Consider the following 22,015-nt stretch of genomic DNA (forward strand, 5'->3'; position numbering starts at 1 on the left):
TTGGGAGCCAAGATGGGGCAGAGGGAAGCCCAGGAAGAGAGGGGAATGAGATGAACTTGCAGGGAGGGTGGGGTGTGTGGGGTCTGGGTGCCCTGCCTTTGGGGAACTCTGGGCTTGGTGAGGGAATTGCACAGACACCACCCAGACCCTGAGGCTCCTGCCTACCCTTCCTCCCTCCCCTCTCTGGCACTCATCACTGAGTTTGGTGGTTCTTTTGCAGAGTCCGGTGTTGCAGTATCTCTACTACCTTGCTCAGATCCCCATTGCCATGTCTCCTCTTAGCAACAACAGTCTGTTTCTTGAATATTCCAAAAACCCTCTGAGGGAATTCCTGCACAAGGGACTGCATGTTTCTCTCTCCACCGACGACCCCATGCAGTTCCACTACACAAAGGTGAGGATGTCAGGCGCCCCAGCAGGCCCCAGTCCTGGCCTGTCCCCCACACTGCAGGCCCTGGAGCGCAAACTCAGTTCTGCTTTTGGGGTGGGGCTTGGTGCCCAGTGAAGGCAAGAGGTAAGCTCCTGGTGAGCGAAAAGTGTTCCTTCCAGGAGCCCTGTCTTTGGAGTTCTTGGACCCTTGAAGGCCCAGTTTAATTTTTTGCCCTCTCAATTTTCCCTTTCTTTAGCATTTACTATCTCTGTGATCTTGGTTAAGTTACTTGATCTCTATCTTATTCTTCTTCACCTGTAGAACAGGGATGCAAATGTCTCTATGTCTACCTCTGTTTTATTGTGAGGATTCATAAGATAATGAACCATAGTCTATTTAATAGAGTGTCTGAATATAGCTAAACTAAAAAAGCTAACATTTGGTTAACATTATTATTATTAGAATACTTGGGATCTGCAGGGCAAGGGAAGAGGAAGGGAGAGATGAGGCCATGCCTGGGTACCAGCGAAATAGAAGTGCCTGAGTCTTCTAAGACAGGCTCTCCAAGCTTTGGGGCTCAGGACCCCTTTATACTCTTAAGACCTTAAAGACCTTCAGAAAGCTGTTGATTACATGTTATATCTAGTGATTTTTAAGTGTATTATAGAAACTAATGCGAAATTGAAAAATATTAACTCATTTAAAAATAGCTTTAATAACTCTATTACATGGTAACATAAAGAGCAATTTTTACGAAAATTAGTCACATTTTCCCAAAACAAACAAACAAACAAAATGGCATTGGGAATGGCATTGTTTTACATTTTTGCAACCCTCCTTAATGTCTGGCGTAATAGAAGACAGCAGGATTCTCGTATCTGCATCTGCATTCAATCTGTTATGATGCCTTGTTTTTATCAAAGCATATGATGAAAATCTTGCCTCACAAAGATAATGGTTGGAAGAGGGATGCCCTTTCAAAAGGCCTCGGGGACCCTGGATCTCACTTTGAGAACCGCTGCTCTTGGTTACAGAGGCAGTGGGGTGTCCATGAGCTTGTGACCAATGGCAGACATCTCAAATCCTAGGGGATAAAGTGAAAGCACAACTCAAACCTAAATCCCCTTGGATTACTGTCTCACCGTCTGATCATTTCTCATTCTCTGCTTGTCATACTTTATTCAGATTAACTTTGATTTTTGGACAATCTTCAGAAAGTGATGTGAAAAAGCAAGGCTACAGAGCACGTACTTAACATGTGCGTGACCAGGGAGACTGTCACAGGAGAGCAGAGGCAGGCATCCCTATGCCTGCCACAGGGCTTCAAGCATGTGCCGGTCAACAAATCCACGTGGAGGCGTTCTCTAAGACATCTCTCTTGGGAAACCTGCGAATCTGCCAAAAATGCTCTTAGGAGTTCATCATTTAAGGGGGTGGTGGGGTGGGAATGTTGTTCGGTTATCCAGGTGCCAGACTTTAAAGAAAAAGTAAAGCTGCAATGTCTGTCTGATGTTTCTAGCTTTGGAGATGTGTGAAGGATTGAAAGGGGATATCCTACTGTCTAATACATTTCCTTTCGGTGGGGGATCTAGGAAGCCCTTATGGAAGAATATGCGATTGCAGCTCAAGTGTGGAAGCTGAGCACGTGTGACCTGTGTGAAATTGCCAGGAACAGCGTGCTGCAGAGCGGACTGTCGCATCAGGTATGGGCGGTCACGGTGCTGTCCTCCGTCCCTCCTGTCCAACACACATATGGTGGGCGCCCGTGGCAGGCCTGGCACTTTCTAGGCGCTGAGATCCGTGAAGACAACAAGCAGTGTGTCTGTCACACTGAAACTCATGTCCTAGAGAAACCTGGGGAGGCTTCTGAATTTTCAGGGAAGCTCTTTGACCCTTTCAGACCTCTCCTCAAATGTGACCTCCTCTGAGAGGCTCTACCCGACCGCCGTTCTACAGTAGCCCCATACTTGCCATTAGTCTCTATCCCTTTGATCTGGTTTCCTTCAACATTTATTACTACTGACATCGTAATATGTAGTTACGTGTTTTGTCTTTCCTTCCAGAAGGTGAGTTCCATTACAGTAGTTCCATTGGGCTGTTTTGTTCAGCATTATATCCCTAGGGCCGAGAATAGGCACATAGTGCACACAGAAGACACTCGGTCTTTCTTGGATAGTGAATACTAGTACCTAGATTGAATAAAAAGTTGTAGGGATGGAACCTGGACATCAGTATTTTTACAGCTCCCAAGGGGATCTGATAGGGAGCCAGGTTTGAGAACATGGTGTCTTAGGCTCCCGGGGCCCTTCCCTGCGTGACATCACTGGTACAGGAAGAAGCTGCTTTGGTGCCGCTCTTATCGGATGCTGATGCAGAGCAGAGCTAACGGTTCAAGATTCAATTGTGCAGACCTGCTTCCTAAGACCGGGCCTCCCCAGAAACACCTGTTTGGCCCCCTCGGCTCTCAGGAGGGACTGAGTCTTCATGCCTTCATCTTGCCTTCTTAATTGCCAGCGGCACTGGGGAGAGGGTCTTATTATTGTCTCCTGATCAAGGAAAGCACATTCAGAAATGAAGGGAATGAATGTGGGTGTCAGGGCGACATCCTTGAGGACACAGAGGCTGGGAGAATTTTTAAGAACCCCATCGGGAACCATGTCCTGGTGGAGGATCAGGGGTACTGGTTTCATTTGGCATGGCCAATGTCAAAGCTGCCGTGTGGTTATAGAAATCAAACCTAAGGTTTATGGTTTCATTTGTACTTTTCTGGTTCCACAGGAGAAGCAAAAGTTTCTGGGACAAAATTATTATAAAGAAGGACCTGAAGGAAATGATATTCGAAAGACAAATGTTGCTCAGATCCGGATGGCGTTCCGATATGAGACCCTATGCAATGAGCTCAGCTTCCTGTCTGATGCCATGAAATCAGAAGAGATCACGGCTCTGACCCACTAGGTCCAGCAGTGGACATGCATCTTAACTTTTTGGTTTAATTTCAAGTCTGCTGAGATTAACAGTGGTCAACATACCAAACTAGGACAACTCTCCACGGAGAGGAGGCCTCTAAAGAGCTTGCAGACCAGTGATTTTGGTTGCACCGTTCACTTTAAGATCTAACATGCCCACTTCTGTTAGTATTTCTGAGTAATAGATGGTGACTCCTCCTTGGGGATCTGGGAGCTGGACACTTGTCTGTACTCATTCCAAATTTTCCAAATATTTCTCTTGAAACCGCTAGTGCTTGCACTGTTGGGGCCAGATCTTCCAAGGTCCAGTGCCTACTGACATGAGGTCTGTGTGGTTTTCTGCCAAAATCCTCTATAGACCCTGCAGGCTGGTTGGTAGTTGTTCATTTCAGCCTCTGGCTGGCTGGCTGCCTTAAACAAAACCAATTTCAAAGCTCCCTTTCATAAAGGAACTACTTTGAAAGAATTAAAATAGAAAACTTCCTTCTTGACAATTTGCATTTTTTATGAATTTCGTACACTGTTTTCTTTAGCCCTCCACCCTCCTTTCTATTTAGGAAGCCAAATGTGCACACCAAACCAATCGCTCCTATTCTGTGTCTTGGTTTTCTCACCTGGAAAGTGAGGGTTTGGACTAGGTGAGTGGTTTTCAGATGTTGTTCTGTGAATCCCCTCCAGGGCGGGGGGGAGGTTCTGGGCGCCGCCTTCTTCAAAGCAACTCTGCTGTCATCACTGTGACACTGGGCCTTCTACATATTTCCATTTGAACTCAGGACTGTGGAAAACATGGGATTAGATGATCTTGGTTCCAGTATTCTGATGGGAGCCCAATTACCATTGTATTTATGAAGAGTGAGGGCCAGGGAGGTGAAATCTGTTTGAGGTCACACAGATAAGTAACAGGAGCAGAACTAGTTTCCCCACTCCTTATCCAGTCCTTTCCCCACTATTCCATTAGATCTCACAGATGTTAGATTTTTTTTAATCACTATAACCTCTGCTTTTTTTTTTTTTTTTTTTTAAAGGTGAAATGTCTCCCTTCTCTAACATGCAGACTTCTTCAGAAGATATAGGTGGTCCCAGGGGCCAGGTAGAAAGCACTTTTTTTTTTTTTTAATTTAAAATCAATTGATTAACATATAGTGTATTATTAGTTTCACAGATAGAATTTAGTGATTCATCAGAAAGCATTTTTTAAGACCAATCTGAATTTAAGCTTTACCAATGTACTCTTCATCTGTGTTACTAGTGCCTGGTACTTAGTAGGTGCTCAATAAATGTACATTGAATGAATTTCTCTTTTGGCAACTTTTTAAGGACATGTGCTCCAAGTATTCAACAAGCTGCTCAAAGACCTTTCTGTCTATTTCTGTGGGCAAATGCAGATTATGAGAGGCCCTTCTGAATTATTATAGACTTAGAAGAACTCTATTTTTGCTTATGAAGATGCTTGACTTTAGATTGTCTTGTCCTGTGACTTTATAATGCTCATCCCTTCAACTGGTTAACTTAGCATACAGAACAGTAAATGTAGTCTTTTTATTAGGCAGACATGTGTGCTCTTCCAGCTAATGATGAAATTGACTGAAAACCTACATTTATCTTACACATTATTTTTGAAAAACCCCCATTTGTATACATTTGTCCTAACATAGCAATTATTGTACAGTTTTTCATTGTCATTTTATCTGTACCAAGTATTTATTTTTAATTATTAAATAAAGTCTGTTAGGACTGTGGCTCAATAATTTAAAGCTATTTCAAGTTAATACTATTTAAAGCAAAACAAAACAAATGAATAAACAAACAAAAAACAGAATCAGACCATTAAATACAGAGAACAAACAGATGTTTGCCAGAGGGAAGGGGTGGGAGGGTGGGTCACACAGGAAGGAGAGTGGGAGATACAGGTTTCCAGTTATGGAGTAAGTCACAGGAATAAAAGGCACAGCATAAGGAATATGGTCAGTGATACTGTAATAACATTGTATGGTGACAGATGGTGGCTGGCTGTACTTGTGACAAAGCATAATGTACAGAGAAACTTAATCACTACCTTGTACACCTGAACTAATGTAACACTGTGTGTCAACTATATTGAATAAAACATTAGAAAAAAGGGACATCATGAAAAGTTACCAGTAACTACTAACTTATCTTTCACTAAGACTCAGACATGGATGACTTTCACAGTAAATACAAATTTTAAACTGAAGTTCACTAGACCCAGAAGGTAAATCTTTACTATCTTTCTCCTCAAACGTCAGCCCTCTTATAGTTCCAGAGCAAAGCCACGTGTTCCTTTCCCCTGGATATTACTTTATTCAGGTAACACTTGTTCGATTTTACCTGTCCTGCAAACTTTTCAGATACCTTTTTCAATAGCACTTTGCATTTTTATCACATCTTTATACCTAATTGGCCTGGGGGGGGCGGTAAATCCCTACTTTCTTTTGTTTTCACAGTTGGAATCAAAGGCAAGTGTACACTAGCTCACGTTTCTAGAAGAAAAAATTTTGAGGCACGTATCCCTTACTCTAACAGGCTCAGGTTCATGTATGTGTTACTTCAGACTGCACTGTTGAAATGATTGATGATACTGCTCTTTGCCACATGAAAACAAATCACAGCTCCTGGGTTGGTATGTACTGAGGCCTGTCCTGGCCTTTACTTCCTCTTATCCCGGATTAAAACAGAGTTGCAAGCACATCCTTCTGGCTTCCTCTTTGTTTCTGAGCGCTGCCCTGGTGAAACAATATTCATCTTTTTTGGGGTTTTAGACACGACTGAAAGTGGAATGTTGGTAATATACCTAAGCATTCGATGCCTGACTATGACTATTATAAAGGACAAGTGTAACTAACTGCAATGAAAGGAACACTAATCAAAAAAAAACATAGTTTCTTGGAAATTTTAAAATCCTCAGCCTTTAAATAAGCATTTTATCAGAAAGATCAAGGATGCCGGAGAGTAAGGCTATACAGAGCTGCAAGATTATCAATATATTTCTGAGGAGGCTTTTATGTCTCTTGATACCAAAATGTGTACTTCTTCAAGATGATGTACATCAGCAAATTCAATGATAAACTACCATTCCTTCTTATAAAAGGCTTTCCTCTTCTCAGCACTAAGATTCTACCTTGCTTCTCTAATTATATTCTTTATAATCATTTTGAAAGTGATTTTACAAGGTAAACATCAAAACTAATTCAGGGTGGAGTATTTTATCTATTATTTTTTACTGTCCTACAGGGAAAAAGGCATGAGCGCAAATGAGTCTGTTGCCAACTATTTGTATTATATCGTCATTATGTTGCCCATCACAATGTGGGTGATCAGCTGACTTCCCTCATCTCCAGCTAGTTTTTTTAATTCCTGGGTAGACAAAGTAAGCCTGTCTTACTTTCTCTCATGAAGAAAAAAAACAGTTAAAAATGCAAATTCTTCAGACTGCCTTTTAATGAATCCAACTTTCCACTGTTAAAAATCATGGAACCAAAAGATATTTTCAAGCCGCCTTATAACCCAGATATATATTAGGTTTAAGGAAATTGAATCCAATTTGAAACGAATTTTAAAACACAGCACACAAACATTACAACTCCCCAGAGCACAATACAAAATGGTCCTCTAAGAAATATAAACATTTAGTATATAAGAATGTGAAACTATGTAAGAAAAAAGTTTCTCCAGTAAGCTAAAATTTACTTGCTAAAGATTATTTATTGCACAACATATCAGTTTGTTCTAAGAATAAAGCAGATACTATTATTCTCAACTTCTAAATTCAGTACCTAGTCAAACTAAATTTTCTCAAACTAAAGTTCTATAGCATTACAGTATGAGTAAACTTCTTGTTACTGAGTTAGGATAGGGAAAACTTCATAACTTATAAAACAAATTCCTTACAGTTCATGAAAACATTTCACAGATCCTACAAGGCACACATCATATCTCCTATTTTAGTAAGTGCATTTAAGTACTTCATATTTGGAAAAAAAGCTGTACAGAATACAAAAAGTGTACATTTCATCCATTAAACAAATTTACAACTTTTATGATTAGTTTTAATAGTAGAACCTACCTAACATTCACATCTAAAGAATTATCACCCAGTTTAATGGAGTGAGCAAAAAACTGTGCTCATTTATTTAATAAGACTAATAAAACACTTTCTATTTCACAGTAGATCAGTTAGTATCTTGGAGCTCATATTGGAAAGTAAAAAGGTTTGGGCAACATCAAGTCACTGGGCTTAATGCTAAATAATTCCTCGAAAGGTGAAGGATTCTGGGGGATAAGATCATTGGCTATACCTGGAAAGATCCAAAAACACGTACAGCAACTTGGCTCATTTTCAGAAACATTCTTTAATTAGGCAATCTGAGTTAGACTCAGCAAGTCTAATCCAAAAGGACAATTTAGAATCTTAAAGCTGGAAAAAGATCTCAGACAACATCTACCCTAAGGTTTTCCAAATATGTCCCATGGAATACTAAGACTTCATTGAGGAGAGTCAAAGTTCTGCAAATCTGACTTGAATTTAATTAAAACAATTAAAAAAATAATTTAAAAAACAACTCCTATCATATGACTACATTACTCACTAAATTTGAATATCCTGGATATTACCAATGCATTAATAAATGTTTTTATTGGTTGACTTTATAATATTTATTATGGTATATAAAGTTTACATAAGGAAATTTTTATCAATAAAATATGACTTTCATATAGAGGGGTGGGGTGTGTGTGTGTGTGTGTTCGGGGTACAGCATGTGTGTGTAGGGCTTCTGAGTAAGATTTTATCTGAAAAAAAAAAAAGAGGCTGTACTTCTGAAATAAAATAAGAAAATACTACGGATGAAATCTCAGTTTCTAAAGGAACCTACAAACCAGCAGAAGGGACTTTTTTAAGGTCACACAAACCATCAAGTGCATTGCCAGGTTGGTATGCTAGAGCCCCTGGTACGCTGCCTGTATAAACATCCATAGTGAGTGTTCAGCTATTTGATACCGAGCTGTCCCCATCATAAATGTCAACCTATTAGTTATCAATATTTTTTGGGTAAAATCAAGCTACCTTTGGTCAGACATTCTGACATTAAATAAATGAATTATTTAATTTGCATGCCTATTAAACCCCTAGTATCCAAAAATTCTGCCATCAATAAGCAGCAACTTAAATTGCATACTTTGGTATTTTGGAAAATAGTATCATAACTTACCAATAATAAGTCTGAAAAGTTACATGGAATTTAACACACCTTTTAAAGGAGACATCAGGTTCTAGTTTCATTATATGCTAAAATGTTAATGCTTAATATAAAACAAAAATTTTACCTTATAAGCAGAATTTAGTAAAAAAATGTAGTGTCACTGAAAAATCATAATTCCATTATGACTATACTCTCTGAGTATTTCAAAGTACCATGAAACAGCAGAAAGCCAATTTATCTCCTAATTTTCTCCATGTTTATGGTACATATGTTTAAAAGCCTACACCCTATTTTCTCTCTTAATAATATTAGAAATTTGAAGACTTGGAGACCTCAGAAAGATGCCTTCAAAGTTAAGAAAATAAAAGCACCATGAACCAATATTGAATGTTTTATCATAATTTGGAAATACAAAATTCAGGATCTGAATTGAAGAAAAATTTCCTTCTAAAACTCCAAGGTGCATGAACATTATCAAAAGCTACTTAGAGCAGTTTCCCCGCTGTGGGAAAGCATTTCCAGAATAGCCAAGAAGATTCCCCAGCAGAAATCCATTTATAAGGTAAAATCACGCCTCACCCAAATTATACAGCATGAAAAACAAACAAACAAAAAAGATTTGAGTAACAAACGTGTAGTTCCAAACACACTGCTAAAGTTATGAAACAACCGTGGATCATTTCAAGTAAAAATTATTAAAGGAGCAATAATTAACCACAAGGGGGCATACACACTCCTTAGATTCCAGCAGAAAGACTAATTTAAGTAGTAACATGCACTTTGATGTAGTCTACATTTTCAGTCACTTCAAATTTTCTCTCAGATGGCTACAACTTTTTGACATTCAAGGTTTATTTTAAACCTAACTAAATAGATTCCAGAATACTCCTGCCCTGAAAAATAGTGTTTCAGAAGCCTCTGGAAATGTTGCTGTTACCTCAGCAAAGAATTCAAGAGCAATTAGTTCTAATATATATTAGAACAGTAAATAATAGAAAAATATGGTCTAAAACAGTAGCAAATTTTAGTTTACTATAAATGGAAGACATGGAAAGTTTATCAAAAGAAATGGAACAAATTGTCAGAATAGCGAAAATAAGAGGGAAGGGAAAATTGATTTCTCTGTGTCTGTACCACAATATCCCTGCATTCTTCTTCCATGACCAAAACGTTTGTAGCTCATAATAGCAAAAGAAGACCTTCACCCCAAGGTCATGGCCTATGGGGCTGGCCTGCCTCATCGGCCATGTTAAGAATATAGTTAGCCATATCGTCTTCAGTGGGCGCATCTGATACCACCCAAGATTCATTTGCTCCAGTCATCTGCAGGCGACAAATAGGGCAATTCCTGTGTCGATCACTCCTATCAGAGAAGTCAAATAAAGAACAGTTTGTTTTCTTTTTCTTCTTTTAAAAAAAACCGGTGTGTTTGAAAAGTAATACACGTACAATGTACATGGTTTTAAAAAAAGTGAACAGCAATAAAAGTATACAGTGAAAAGTAAATCTCTTCTTTCCACCCCGATCTTTAATTCTTATCCCCAGGGGCAACTACTGTTAGTAGTTTCTTATATACTCTTCTAGGAAAAGACTAAGCATGATTAAACTTATGTGTGTGTGTGGGTTTTTATATATATATATATATATATATATATATATATATATATGCTTTTTTTTTTTTTTTAAACTTGTCAATATATCTTAAAGGCCATTATGTAGCAGTATATGTTAGAGCTATCTGTTCTTTTTAAACATAACACTGTATGGACAGGCCACAATTCATTTAATTAGTCTCCTGCAGAGGACATTTCAGTTTTCCCCTACCTTTTGCAGCTACAAACAAGGGAATGGAAGCATTCAAGGTTTAAAATAGAAGATGAACCTTATATGTAGAATAATTTTTCCAATAGGGAAAGAAATTATTATACATGATCACTTGAATGAGATTATGTTTTCTGAAGGGATTTTTTTTTTTTGTCTTGACAAATATTTTTTTGGAAATTTCAAAAATACCACATTTGAGCCAGAAACATGTCATGCAGGGAAAATGTTTTTCTCCTCATTTCTCAGTGAAATCTGAGACCAAAGTAATTAAATTATATCAATTGCTTTGGCTTTTGTACAAAAATTTAGAAATCTGTTCCAAAAACTAAATGTGAAAGCTAGAGCTGGCATATATTTTTCAGATTCATTTCTGGTTCCTCAGAGATATTTTATTATGATAATTATATGTTCTTTTCTGTGCATAAAAGTTACAATTTTGATGGTTAACTTCTGCTTCTGGCCAAAAGGGAACAGATTTATCTTCCCACTTAATTAAAACACTGGAAATAAACATGAAACAAGACTTTCAATACTGGACATCATCGACAACACAGGACAGTCATCCCTGAGGATGAGAAGCAAGAAGGTGAGCCCCAATCACTAGCTTATTGCCTTGAGAATCTTTAGGCTGTGCAGCAAGCAGGAGAAGCCCAGACGGAGACTGGCAGACTCTCTGAGTTGAAGAGACACAGCTGAGACTCTCAGGAGGCCAAGGCAGCTAGAGTTCACAGGGCAGAGTACTGAAGTACTTAAATGCAGAAAGCTGCACAAAGGGAGAATTCTGGAATCTACTGAAGTTCCCCCTAGAGTACAATTGCATGTAAGGAAACTACTTGAGGCTCAGGAACCATCCAAAAGGATTTGAAGGAAGAGTACCCAAAACTCACATAAGGTTTGGGATATTGCCTTCTCTCACCAGACAGACTGGAAAGCCTCCTAACTCCTGGAGCATTGAGCAGAGTGACTCTGAAGGGCCCTGCCTCATTAGTGGAGCATAATTAGCTCTCAACTAAACACTACTCTGGTCCTGTCTAATAAATCACAAAAGCAAGACCCAAAAGGATCAAACTGTTTCCAAGTTACTATATTCCAGAACAAAGCTCAAGGATATTTATAGGAATACAAAAATACCTAGTACCCAAAAAGGTAAAAATCACAATGTCTGGCACCCAGTCAAGAACTACCAGGCATTGGGTGGGAGTGGTGGGGAAGAACTACCAGGCATAAAAAGAAACAGAAAAATACAACCCCAAATAAAGAGGAAAAAAAAATCAATCAAAACCAATCCAGAGCAGACACAGATGTTAGAACAAGCAGGCAAGAAAATTAATGGTTATCATAACTGTATTCTCTGTGTTAAAAACACTGTAGGAAAGACCAAACATATGAAGTAGAGACATGGAAGATATTTTAAAAGCTCAAATCAAACTTACTGACAAAGTAAAAAATATATTGGATGGAACTAATGACAAGTTAGACATTGCAGAAAAAAAGATTGGTGAGTTGGAAAAGACAGACCAACTGTAACTATTCAAAATGAAATACAGAGAATATGACTTCAAAAAGGAAAATAGCAACAGTGAGCTGTGGGACAACTAGAAGTGGTCTAATATATGTGTAACTGGAGTCCAAGAAGAAGGGAGAGGACAGAAAAAATATTTAAGAAAATAATGGCTGAAAATTTTTCAAAACTGATGTTACAGTAAACCCACCAATCCAAGGAGCTCAATGAACCCTATGCACAAGGAACACGAAGAAAACTACTGGAAGGCATATCATAATTAAACTGCTCAAATCAATGATAAAGAAAAAACCTTTAAAAGCAGCCACAGGAAAAAGGGCAATATTACCAGGGGTGCCAGGATGGCTCAGTCAGTTAAGCCTCCAAATCTTAGTTTCAGCTCAGGTCATGATCTCAGGGTCCTGGGATTGAGCCCTACATTGGGCTGTGCTCAGCAGGGAGCCTGCTTGTCTCTCTCCCTTCCCCTCTGCCCCATGATTTCTCTCTCCCAAATAAATAAAATCTTAAAAAAAAAGAAAAAAAGATAACATTACCTACAGAGGAAAAAAGATTAGTGTGATAGCATATTTCTCATGGGAAACAAGGCAAGAAAAATGAGGGTGGAGCAACATCATTAAAGTACTGAAAGAAAAACAGTATCAGTCTAGAATTCTATAACCAGAAAAAAATATCTTTGAAAAAGGATGTTCAGACATTCAAGAAGGTCCTATGAAATCTACAGAAAAGCTATCAGAACTAGTAAATGGATTTAGTAAAAGTTCGTAGGATACAAGATTGATACACAAAAGTCTAATGTATTTCTATACACTAGCAACAAATGATCAGGAATTGAAATAAAAAATATATTTAAAATAGTATAAAATTTAAAATAATTAAGGATAAATCTGTCAAAGATATGCAATACTGAAAACTACAAAAATTGATGAGAGAAATGCAAGAAGACCTAAATAAATGGAGATGTATACTGTTTGTGGACTGAAAGACCCAATATTGTTAAGAAGTCAATACTTTCCAAATTGATCTATTTACTTAATGCAAAACCTTTATACGTTTTTTTGGTGGAAACAGAGATTGATTCTAAAACTCATTCTGAATACAAAAGAATCAGAATAAAATGACAAAGAAGAACAAACTAAAGAAGAATTCACAGTCCCTGATTTTAAGACTTAGATCTAGAAAGCTACATTAATCAAGGTAGTGTGGTATTGGTATGAAATAAACAGATCAATGGAACAGAACAGAGTCCAGAAATAGACCCATGTGTATTTCAACAACTGATTTCCAATAAAGGTGAAGGGGCAATTTAGTGAAGAAAAGAAAGTCTTTCCAACAAAACGTGCTAGAGCAACTGGATAGCCATAGGCAAAAAAAAAAAGAAATTTAATTGGTACCTCAAGCTATATACAAAAAAGTAACTCAAAATGGATCATAGACCTAAATGTAAAACCTAAAACTATCAAACTTCCCCAAAACAGAAGAAAATCCTTGTGACCTCGGGTTAGACAGATTTCTTAGATAAATCACTGTGCATAAATCGCAAACTGATAAACTGGACCTCATCAAAATTAAAAACTTTTACTCTTTCAGAGACATTCTTAAGAGAATGAAAAGACAAATCACAAAGTGGGAGAATATATTTGCCAGTCAAATATCTGATAAAGGACATGTATTCACAATACAGAAAGAACTCTAAAACTTAATATGAAAACAATCCAATAAAGAAATGGGCAAAAGATGTGAATGGACACTTCACCAAAGAAGACATACAGATTTAGCATATACAATGATGCTCAACGTCATCCGTCAGTAGGGAAAAACAGACTATAACTACCATGAGACAACACTACACATCTATTAGAATGGCTAAAATTAAAAGGACTGACCATACTTACCAGAGAGGTGGGGGTGGGGAATGGGTGAAATGGTGAAAGGGATTAAGAGTACACTTATCTTGATGAGTGTCGAGTAGAATATGAAACTGTTGAACTGCTATATTGCACATCTGAAACTAACACTGATGTTAACTATACTGGAATTAAAATTAAATAAAAAGAAAGAAAAAAAAAAGATTGACCCTATTAAGTATTGGCAAAGTTGTAGAGCAATTAGAACTCTCAGACATTGCTGGTGGGAGTGCAAAATGGTACTACCACTTTGGAAAACAGTTGGCAGTTTCTTAAAAAGTTAAACATATACCCACCACATGATCTAGACATTCTACTTCTAAGTATTTAACAACAACAACAAAAAACCAAAAACCAAAAACCCAAAATATATGTCTGTAAAAAGACTTGTCTACTAATGTACATAGCAGCTTCATTTGTAATAGCCAAAAATCAGAAACAACCCAATGTCCTTAACAGGTGACTAGATAAATAAACTGTGGTATATCATACAATGAATACTATTCAGCAACAAAAAAGGGAGCTTCTGTGGGGCACCTGGGTGGCTTAGTCATTTGAGCACCCAACTTTTGATTTTGGCTCAAGTTGTGATCTCAGGGTCATGGGATCAGGATTCTCTCATTTTCCCTCTCCCTCTGCCCCTCCTCCCACTCATGCTCTTTATCTCTCTCCAAAAATAAATAAATAAAATCCTAAAAGAAGGGGAAACTACTGGTAACATGCTACAACATGGATAAATCTCAAAATAATTACACTGAATGAAAAAAAAAGAGCACATGCTATATGATTTAATTTATAAAAATTCTAGAAAATCCAAATTAGTTTTGTAGTGACTGAAAGCAGATTAATCCTCATCTGGGGACTGGAAGGAAGGGCTGGGAAGGAGACTTTACAGTGAGGCACAGAGTCACTTTTGGGGTGATGAATTTGTTCATTATCTGAATTGTGATTTTTAAATGGGTGTGTACACATGTCAAAACGTATCAAATTGTACTTTAAACATATGTAGTTTATGGTATGTCAATTATAAAGTCATCTAAATGCTTCATTCTTATTTTGTAAAATAATGAACTTGACTAGCTGATCTCTAAAGTTCCCTCCACGTCCAATAATCAGTATTCAATGATTCATATTATTCCTTTTAATCAAAGATAGAGGAAAAATACAGAAATGAGGACAAAAACGAAGAAAGAGGGAAACTCGTGATTCTAGACTCAAGTCAGGCACAAATCTTAGACCAACAGTAAACTGCCAAAGCTAAGACACATTTCCACATTTTATAAACTTTAAATATAAAAGTATTTTTAAATAGAGAAGGAAGCATGTCATACAATTCAAAGTACTAAAGAACAAAATCTCTTATACTTAAATACAATATTTTTGTATTTTTTGGAGTTTACTCATATACACTTTCTCATTTGACCTTTGCCTATCCCACGACGGCAGCAGATAACTTACCATTTATCAATGCATTTCTGACAAAAGCTGTGAGCACAAGGCAGGATGAGGTCAGCTCGACCATCCATGCAGATACAACATTCCTCCTCATCAGTCAGCTGCTTCACCCTGCAATGTGAAAGCATAAATCTTCTCTGTTGTCATTATGCTTTAACTTTGTCTCCATTGCCTTAGAAAGGATTATCAAAAACCAATGTACTCTCAATATAAAGCAAAACATGACTCATGCAAAATCAGACTAAATTTTAGGGATAACAAATATATTTAGGGAAGAAGTACTAAGAGGGACAAATTTCTTAAAGAAAGTCTGGGTAATAGATAAATACTGTGAAGATCAAAAAGAATATACGAATAAAAACTGGAAATACTCAAGTCTTTCTGAAAATAATAGTCCATCTAAATCATATCACATTTATATAAATGAACTCAACTGACAGAAGATTTACTTGCCATGCAGGATACAAAGCTCTCTAAAATATGGACCTTGGCCTTGGACATTACCATGCTGATGCTGATAAAGGGCATATACATGAAAGAATAACTTAGTCTGAATAACTGGGGCTACACTTCCTATCTTTCTCTGTCCTTAGGGAGCTCTTTCATCTTGGGAAGAGATATTGAACCTTCTACTCCAGCCCCAGTGTACGGCACCCCCAAGTCAGCAGAGTGCCTTTGCATGTGGTATTTCCTTTTCCTGGAATATCCCTGTGAGTCTGGTAAACTCTAACGCTAGTAACTTAGCTCAGAATATCTTCTCTCCGCTCTCAAAACCAATATTTGCCTCAATTAAAGGACTTTAAAATATTGCATTAAAAAATATATTCCTAATTGGCTGCTAATTGATTGCTCTAGCTACAGACTCAAAGTTCTTTGAATACAGGCAGTTTGTCTTAGGTTCTCAATAAATGTTTCTTTTTTTTTTTTTTTTTTAAGATTTTATTTATTTGTCAGAGAGAGAGAGTACACACAAGCAGGCAGAGAGGCAGGCAGAGAGAGAGGAGGAAGCAGGCTCCCTGCCGAGCAAGGAGCCTGATGCGGGACTCGATCCCAGAACCCCAGGATCATGACCTGAGCCGAAGGCAGCGGCTTAACCAACTGAGCCACCCAGACGTCCCTCAATAAATGTTTCTTAAAGTGATTTTAATTTGCTTTTATCCTTCATGCTGTTCTATAATTTTTAGGTTTTCTTCATCAAGCATGTATCACTTTCATAATTATGCAAAAGTGAAATGTTTCAAAGTATAGTCACTAGACTATAAACTTCTTAAAGGCAGAAGTTATCTCTGACATGTTTTTATTCCCTACTGTGCTTGTACTACTATATACAAGACATTGAAATACCACTGTAGTTGGTGGGAATGCAAGCTGGTACAGCCACTCTGGAAACCAGTATGGAGGTTCCTCAAGATGTTAAGAATGGAGCTACTCTACAACCCAGCAATTGTACTACTAGGTATTTACCCCAAAGATACAGAGGTGGTTTAAAGAAGGGGCACAGGCACCCCAATGTTCATAGCAGCAATGTCCACAATAGACAAACTGTGGAAGGAGCCAAGATGCCCTTCAACAGATGAATGGATAAAGAAGAGGTAGTCCATATATACAATGGAATATTACTCAGCCATCAGAAAGGATGAATGCCCACCATTTGCATCGACATCGATGGACCTGGATGGGATTATGTTAAGTGAAGTAAGTCAAGCAGAGAAAGACAATTATCGTGTGGTTTCACTCATACGTGGAACATAACCAACAGCACAGAGGACCACAGGGGAAGGGAGGGAAATCCAAAGCAGGGGGTGGTATCAGAGAGGGAGATGAACTATGAGACACTATTGACCCTGAGAAACAATCTGAGAGTTTCAGAGGAGAGGAGGGTTGGGGGAGGGGATAACAGGGTGATGGGTATTGAGGAGGGCACGTGCTATGATGAGCACTGGGTATTATACTTAACTGATGAATCACTAATACTACATCAAAAGCTAATGATGTACTATACAGTGGCTAACTGAACACACACACACACACACACACACACACAAGAAATACCACTTTAAAATTTGTCATTTTGAACATAAAAAAGAATATAAGCAAATGTCAAATATGTAAGTAGTAAGTGCTAAGAAGGAACAAATGAGTATTAATGAGTATTTCAAATTTGTTGGAAAGATGAGGTTGAAAAGCGACATACCTTTGAGAGAGGACATTGTAGGTGAATAAACAAAGTTGTTGAGGTAGGAAAAAAAAATACTTCTGGAGTGTGTATGTAACAATCTGATCCCTGAATGTCAAAATATGTTTAAACTTATTCTTATTGGCAAACTAGAATCAGAGTTTGATCAAAAGAAAAGTGAACCCCCACTGAAATTGTATTTAGGAAGACTAATTGGGAATGCAGTATGGGACATTCTAGAGGGAGGAAAATCAATCAGATCCTTACTTCAGCAATTCACTTGGGAGATAGGGCCCAGTAAAGGGACATTACAAAAGACACATTGTCAGGATGTGGGTAATAGGTTAAACCTATGGGCAAAAGAAGGAAGACACTGAATCAAAGTGGGGAAACTGAATGAAACGTAGATGGACACGCATCTCATTTTCTAGATATATTCAGTTCAATGTTTCCACATCTCTTAGGTGCTACATTCTGGACCAGACCCAGATGAACTGGGTCTCTGCTTTTGAGCAGCTTATAATTTGTCTAAGGATGTGTCAGTAGCAGAGACTTAACTGAATCCAAAACGAGGGACAGAGTTCTGAAGGTTAGAAGGCTGTGAAGAAGAGCACTGCTCTGGACAGAACTAAAAGAAAGCACAGGAAACACAGAAGCAGCCAGCGGAAGCTGTACAATGTTCATTTGATTTCTTGATACCTTCCTAGCAGTACACTAACTAGAAGAAGGAAGGAGAAAGGGTCTTGCTCTAGTTGTCCTTGTTACACCACTTGTAGAATGGGATATTGAGTTCTATGGCCTCTACCCTGAAAGATATTTTGACAGATAAAGGATTTTCCAGGAAAGCTTCTGGGATAGGAAAGAGACCCATAGAACAAAGGCCAAAGGAAGTGGGGATGCTCATTGTGCAGAACAAAGGACCAGTGAGAATCTGATTAATGTTTTCAAATATTTGAAGGGCTGAAGAGAGAACAGATTTGTTTGGTGGGATCCAGAGGGCACTGCCACTTTAAAATAATGAAAAAAACAACAACAACAACAACAGTGAACTCTTACATATTACTACATGCCAGGCCCTGTTGTAAGCATTTTACATATCTTGACTCACTTAGTTCTCTCAAGAATCCTATGAAGCAGATATTGTTGTTATCATCCTCTCTTAAAAAAATGAGGAAAAAGAGGAAAAATAGTTTAATAACTTGTCCAAAGTCACACAGTTAGGAGTAGAGTCAGGATTTGAACACAGGCAATTTCGTTCTAGAGTCTGTGCTATGCTGCCTCAAGAGAGTCAGATTTTGGCTGTCCTGAGGAATATAATGCGAAAGGGAACATTTCACAGTGATTAGAGCCATCTGTGTAAGAAAAGGCTTGTGTCTGTGTGGGACTGAGTCCCATATACCTTCAGATGTTCAAGTACAAGCTGGACAAAATGTGACAAGACTACTACTCAAAGTCTTACTGGTGGATCAGCAGCAGTGACTCCATGTGGGAGCTTGACAGACTCTCAAGTTCCTCCTCGAAACCACTGAATACAAAGTTTAAGAAGCTCTGTGGTACAGTCCTTACTCATTGGAGAGTAATAATGCAGAGGTTAGGGGCATGGTTGTATTGCCAGCCTCATCTGAATGTGAATCTCGGCTAGGCTAATTTTTAGCCATGTCATTTATTTCTCTAATCCTCAGATTTTCTGAAATGGACCAGTAATTGTATCCCCTTTGGGGTTGTTGTGAGGATTTAATGAGTTTATATGTAAAGCACTCATCAAAATGCTTAATACACTGTAAGTACTCAATAAATGTAAACCATTAACAAAAACATGTATCAGATATTAAGACTAAACCAAATAAATATCCTTTAAAACACCTTCAACTTGAAAAGTCTGTTTTTCTATGAACTAGAGTATCAGGGTAGAACTCAAAACCAAAAACATACAAAGGCAAGAAGCAGCCCTAATCTACCAATGAGGCACTAAGTTTCCAGGGATAACACCCTTACCTCTTTCACTGAGATGACTACAAGAAAAAAGTATTACTTTCATTTGCTACCACACAGTTTAAATATCCTGGTAAGTCCTAGTCTCAGCTTTCAAGATACTTAAAACAAAACAAAACAAAACAATAACAACAACAACAACAACAACAACAAAAACTGCCATTCTGAACAGGGAGAGGAAGAAAAGCAGAAAATCAGACACCTGTCTGTGAAAGATTAACTTTACAAAATACAGAAAAGAAAACCCTAAAGACTGCCTATCATGTTCTAAAACTCACTTGGCATTTCAGTACCACTTGTACAGCCCAAACCCAGAAAACCAAACAATCCTATAATGATAAACAGAAAATGATAAATGGAGATACAGATTTACCACAATATAGTTTTGGAAACCAGTTGGCTAAGAATGGACCAGAAAATGCAACTGTAAATCAAGCAATAAAAGAGAAATTCTTGCTAAGCATATTCTTAATTTTAAGGTAAAAAATACTGTCAATACAGATTTTTGCTGTCCATTCAGGATGACAATAAGACAGGATGTCAACATGTCTGGACCCACGTAAGACTTTTTCCAATGAGGCATTTACAAATTTAAATTATGGTCATGGTTGTCAAATGGCAACAGGTGGAAGCTTTCACATGCCAAGAGCATTACAGAGAAGGAAAAGAAAGTTTAGATAGAACAATAATACATTAGGCCTGAGTAAACAAGCGCCATCAAAGAAAACTCTGGCTGACTTCATTTCCTTCTGGTAACTCAGTATATGCAGTTCGTACACCAACTACTTTTTCATTCCTGAATGGTCTGCCAATATTTACAATTTTTAATGCTCCAATTAGTCAGATATTTAAAAGGAAAACTGGAATGATTTTGCCAGATTCTTAGACCTAATTCCCTGAAGGGCTTTGACTGTCTAATAACATAAATACCTGTTATAAGAGAGATATTAATATCCTCTGTTATTAAATGCAAGCATGTAGAGTGGAGAGTGCATTCATGGAAACTGGGTTGAAAGAAACATTAGCTGGTGTGAGCCACTTTAATTTTTCTTTAATTTAGCACTCTAACAACATCCTGAAGCACAGAATAATCCAAAAGCTTATCTGGGATACAACACAACTGAGATAAAAAGTAATGTGATTCAGAAATCACAAGGGGACCAGCAAAAGTATTACTGTGATTTCAGTATTAGAAAACAAGAGAAATATGGTTCTTATGCATTCTATACCTTCCCATCCAAAGACTAGCCTGACAAGATGTTACAGATGATGAGTTTTCATCTTGGTCTTCAGAAGTGGAGCTCTGGGCCAATACTCCTGATGCTTGACTTGTGATGTCTTTATAAAGCTGAATAAACTGGTACAAATTCATGATCCGTGATGCTTCTACAATGCCAGTGCTTTTGTTGATCTAAACATAAAATTAAAAAAAAAAAAAGGAAAGAAAGAAAAAAAGTTCATAATTTCTCTGGCCATTTTTTAAAAGTTTTTATTTAAATTCCAGTTAGTGAGCATACAGTGAAATATTAGTGTCAGGTGTAGAATTTACTACAAACAACACCTGGCGCTTATCGCAAATGTCCTCCTTAATCTCCATCACCTAATTCACCCATCCCTCTTCTCTGGTCAATTTTTCCCAAAAAGGGGGAACAAATATTTAGTCAAACACCGTAGGAAATAAAAGCTTTCAAAGTCTGCAAATTACCTAACAAGAGAAAGAGTCTGAGCAAATGAAGTGGAGTTCAAAGTACTTGCACACATTTATCTCATTTGATGCTCAAAATAACCCTGTAGGGTTGATTAGGCATCACCCTGTTTAGAGTTGATGAAGTCAGATAACTCTCCCAGACCTAAAAAATGAATTTTAGAGATCAGTATTGACAATTCTTTTTAATTTCTTTTTTTTTTTAAAGATTTTATTTATTTATTTGACAGAGAGATATCACAAGCAGGCAGAGAGGCAGGCAGAGAGAGAGGAGGAAGCAGGCTCCCTGCTGAGCAGAGAGCCCGGTTCGGGCTCGATCCCAGGACTCCGAGATCATGACCTGAGCCAAAGGTAGCGGCTTAACCCACTGAGCCACCCAGGCGCCCCAATTCTTTTTAATTTCTTAAAGAATTTAACTAAAAGATTTATTTGAATCCAACACCCACATGCCATTCTACTATACTTGAAACAACTACTTGTTTTCTGGAATATCTTAAGTTCTAGTTTTTGCCAGAATTTCCAAACTAAAGCAAGAAAATTACATTAAAGTAAATGTTAACAAAAAGTGGTTGAGTTCTTCCCAGGAGGCTATTTTGCATTTTGGCGAGCACCCCTCTTTGCTTTGGCAAAAAATTCATTTAATACGAAGTGGAACCAGTGGCCTACAGATTGTACCTCTCCTCACTTGAGCTTACATTTTTTTTTTTTTTTCTTTAAAGATTGTTTTCATTTGACAGAGAGATAGAGTCAGAGAGCACAAGCTGGGGGAATGGCAGAGGGAGGGGGAGAGGCAGGCTCCCTGCTGAGCAAGGAGCCCAATGCAGGACTCAATCCCAGGCCCCTGGGATCATGACCTGAACCGAAGGCAGACACTTAACCAAC

General features: G+C 37.9%; 2 protein-coding genes across 10 annotated transcripts in view; one reads left to right on the plus strand and one right to left on the minus strand.

Moving 5' to 3' along the window:
• Positions 1-3,973, plus strand: part of AMPD3 (adenosine monophosphate deaminase 3) — a 45,250-nt gene extending 41,277 nt beyond the window's left edge. For all 8 annotated transcript variants that reach the window (XM_032853464.1, XM_032853460.1, XM_032853462.1 and 5 more), the window contains 3 exons: positions 221-394; positions 1,963-2,073; positions 3,149-3,973. In XM_032853464.1, the coding sequence (XP_032709355.1) occupies positions 221-394; positions 1,963-2,073; positions 3,149-3,325 (462 nt within the window). In that variant the 3' untranslated portion in view covers positions 3,326-3,973. The remainder of the gene's footprint in view (positions 1-220; positions 395-1,962; positions 2,074-3,148) is intronic.
• Positions 3,974-6,839: 2,866 nt separating this feature from the next.
• Positions 6,840-22,015, minus strand: part of RNF141 (ring finger protein 141) — a 36,931-nt gene continuing 21,755 nt past the window's right edge. For both annotated transcript variants that reach the window (XM_032853468.1, XM_032853469.1), the window contains exons 4-6: positions 20,658-20,839; positions 15,264-15,371; positions 6,840-9,918 (exon numbers count right to left, since the gene is read on the minus strand). In XM_032853468.1, coding sequence (XP_032709359.1) covers positions 9,768-9,918; positions 15,264-15,371; positions 20,658-20,839 — 441 coding nt within the window. In that variant the 3' untranslated portion in view covers positions 6,840-9,767. The remainder of the gene's footprint in view (positions 9,919-15,263; positions 15,372-20,657; positions 20,840-22,015) is intronic.

Source organism: Lontra canadensis, unplaced genomic scaffold, assembly GCF_010015895.1.
Source record: "Lontra canadensis isolate GAN:19392208 unplaced genomic scaffold, GSC_riverotter_1.0 scaffold7, whole genome shotgun sequence".
In the NCBI taxonomy this organism is placed as follows: domain Eukaryota; kingdom Metazoa; phylum Chordata; class Mammalia; order Carnivora; family Mustelidae; genus Lontra; species Lontra canadensis.